The 2,732-nt window shown below is 45.9% G+C and overlaps 1 protein-coding gene across 1 annotated transcript in view; it reads right to left on the bottom strand.

Moving 5' to 3' along the window:
• Positions 1-2,732, bottom strand: part of LOC107744206 (G protein-activated inward rectifier potassium channel 2-like) — a gene marked incomplete at its 5' end in the record, with an annotated part of 15,246 nt that extends 12,514 nt beyond the window's left edge. The window contains one exon of the mRNA XM_016557729.1: positions 1,994-2,732. Coding sequence (XP_016413215.1) covers positions 1,994-2,732 — 739 coding nt within the window. The remainder of the gene's footprint in view (positions 1-1,993) is intronic.

Genomic DNA, 2,732 nt, shown 5'->3' with positions numbered 1-2,732 from the left:
ACGCAGTTCAGCTGCGCTGACGGCACGCACCATACATGCTGCTGCTGCGGGACACTAAACACCGTCGAGCCGCTCTTACAGTCGCCGCAGCATGGTCTCCTGTTGTTTCCACCAGCGCGACAAATTATTTTTTTTATCATCACTAATTGATGGATGTCTAAAATATAAAAAAATAGGAGAAGCTATAATATTTATGCTATAATAGGCTATTATAAATCTGGTTGGTTTGTATTGGTGACATAATATGTAAATGATATGCGTGCGGCCCGTGAGACTTGCACTTGGACCATAGTGCGGCCCGGAGGAAAAAAAGGTTGAGAACCACTGTGTTAGAATAATAGTGCAGTGATGAAACCTCTGAAATCACTCGAGTGGAGGTCTGGGAATGATGCAGTGATCAAAACGTGACAAAAATGATGTTTGAGCTTCTTCTAAGCTGCAACATTTACTCTCCGTGTGCAGTCCAAAGCGAAGCAAATGCATGAACCAGTCCACTGCATACCTTCAATGCAATGCTTTTATCCAAAATCATCTGAAAGATTTGGAGAATTTGTTGTCCCATTTATCTGTTTTGCAGCGAGCAGAGCGGCCATACGCGAGTTTTTGTCATTTAATAGAACATGCTGTAGATGGGTGATGCTTCACCTATACGCCAGCGCTTCTATCGTTTTGACAAATGTCAAAAATTGGAGTCAGATATTCAGTACATGCTGAAGAATGACATTGCAAAACCGTCTTGTTCGAGTTGGGCTTCGCCGTGTTTATATCAATGGTATCAATCACCCAGTTAGTTATTTCTCACACAAGTTTAATTCCTATCAATTGAATTATTCCGTTATTGAGAAGAAAACACTGGCACTGATCTGGGCTCTTCAACATTTTGATGTGTATGTCAGCGGAGGGTCTCCAGTCGTCATCTATTCTGATCACAATCCTGTGACCTTCCTTCACTCATTACAGAGTCCGAGTCAACGCTTAATGCAATGGATACCTTTCTTACAGCCTTATGACTTGACCATTAAACACATTAAGGGAGTTGAGAATGTTTTATTGGACACCCTGGCATTCACTAGCACTGACAACTCTTCACTTTGTGCATCCATTCACTTGCAATTCCTACTGACTGACACTAATGATACTGACATTTTGATTATGTTATTTTGGTTAATTCTGTTATAATAAATATTATGTTTGAACTTATTCCGCTGTGTCGTCTCGCTTAATGTCACATCCCTGAGCCAGGTGTAACACAAGTGATTTTAGATAAAAGCATCTGCCAAATGCATTACATGCAAATGTAACCTCAGACTGCAAACTGTACAGCATGTCTCTAGAAACGCCATGGTCATGGTCATAGGTTCAGAAAGCTGTTCCGGATAAAAGCGCCTGCCAAATGCATTATGTAATATAATCTTTGAGTGCAATGAACATCCTATAGTCCAAACAGTAGAGCAATACCAGTCACATGTTCGATTCCCAGGGAATGCATGAACTGATCAAATGCACACCTTCAAAGCAATGCAAGCAGTTTTGGATAAAAGTGTCTTCCAAACGCGCTGTGTAAGGGTAATCTCTGAGTGCAAACAGTAGAGCATGTCTCTAGAAATCCCACAGTCATGGGTTCGATTCCCAGGGAATGCATGAACCAATCCACTGCATACCTTCAATGTAAGTGACTTTGGAAAAGCATCTGCCAAATGCATTACATGTAAATGCAATTTCTGAGTGCAAACAGTACAGCACATCTCTAGAAACGCCATGGTTATGGGGTTGATTCCCAGGGAATGCATGAACTGATCAAATGCACACCTTCAATGCAATGCAAGTGATTTTGGATAAAAGCATCTGCCAAACCCACTATTGGCGCTTTTCCACTGCGTGTTACGGCACGGTTCGGCTCGGCTCGGTTTGCATTTCCACTGCAGTTTAGTCGCCATGTGTGTAAATGTAATCTCTGAGCGCAATGAAACAACTGCAGATTTCAGTGGCGTACCTGTGGCCTCCACCATGCCCTCCAGGATCACCACGATCTCCAGCTCCTCATGGGCCAGGTGCTCTTTGGAGATCTCCCAGAATGGGCTGTGCTGATTGATTTCATGGCAGATGATGAGCGGAGACACCAGGAAGAGCCGGTCGTCTCCGGTGTCGTAGCCCACATTCATGTCCGTCTGATTGAGAGGGATGAACTCTCCCTCCTTGGTCTGTTTGGACTTGATCAGTTTGGCTCTAATGGATGCTTCCACGATGTGCGAGTTCCGCAGGTCTCCGACGCGAAACATCAGACAAAGCCGGCCGTCGCGGATGGAGATGACGGCATTGGTGGAGAACACCAGAGTCTCGGCGCGCTTCTTGGGCTGCGAGATCTTCACGAACATGCAGCCCACCATGAAGGCGTTGACGATGGAGCCCAGCACCGACTGCACCAGCAGCAGCACGATGCCCTCGGGGCACTTGTCAGTGATCACCCTGTGGCCGTAGCCGATGGTCGTCTCCGTCTCTATCGAGAATAAGAACGCGGTCACGAAGCTGTTGAGGTTGTTGACGCAAGGAGTCCACTGGTTGTCTCCTATGTGCTCCAGATCTCCTCGTATGTAAGCGATCAGCCACCACATGAAGCCGAAGAACAGCCACGTCACGGTGTAAACCAACACGAAGATGAACAGGTTGAACCTCCACTTGAGGTCGACCAGCGTGGTGAAGATGTCCGTCAGGTAGCGGTAGGTCTCCCGCAC

This window comes from Sinocyclocheilus rhinocerous, unplaced genomic scaffold (assembly GCF_001515625.1).
Source record: "Sinocyclocheilus rhinocerous isolate Xijiao unplaced genomic scaffold, SAMN03320098_v1.1 scaffold2753, whole genome shotgun sequence".
In the NCBI taxonomy this organism is placed as follows: Eukaryota; Metazoa; Chordata; class Actinopteri; order Cypriniformes; family Cyprinidae; genus Sinocyclocheilus; species Sinocyclocheilus rhinocerous.
This window is presented reverse-complemented; position numbering and strand designations above follow the sequence as displayed.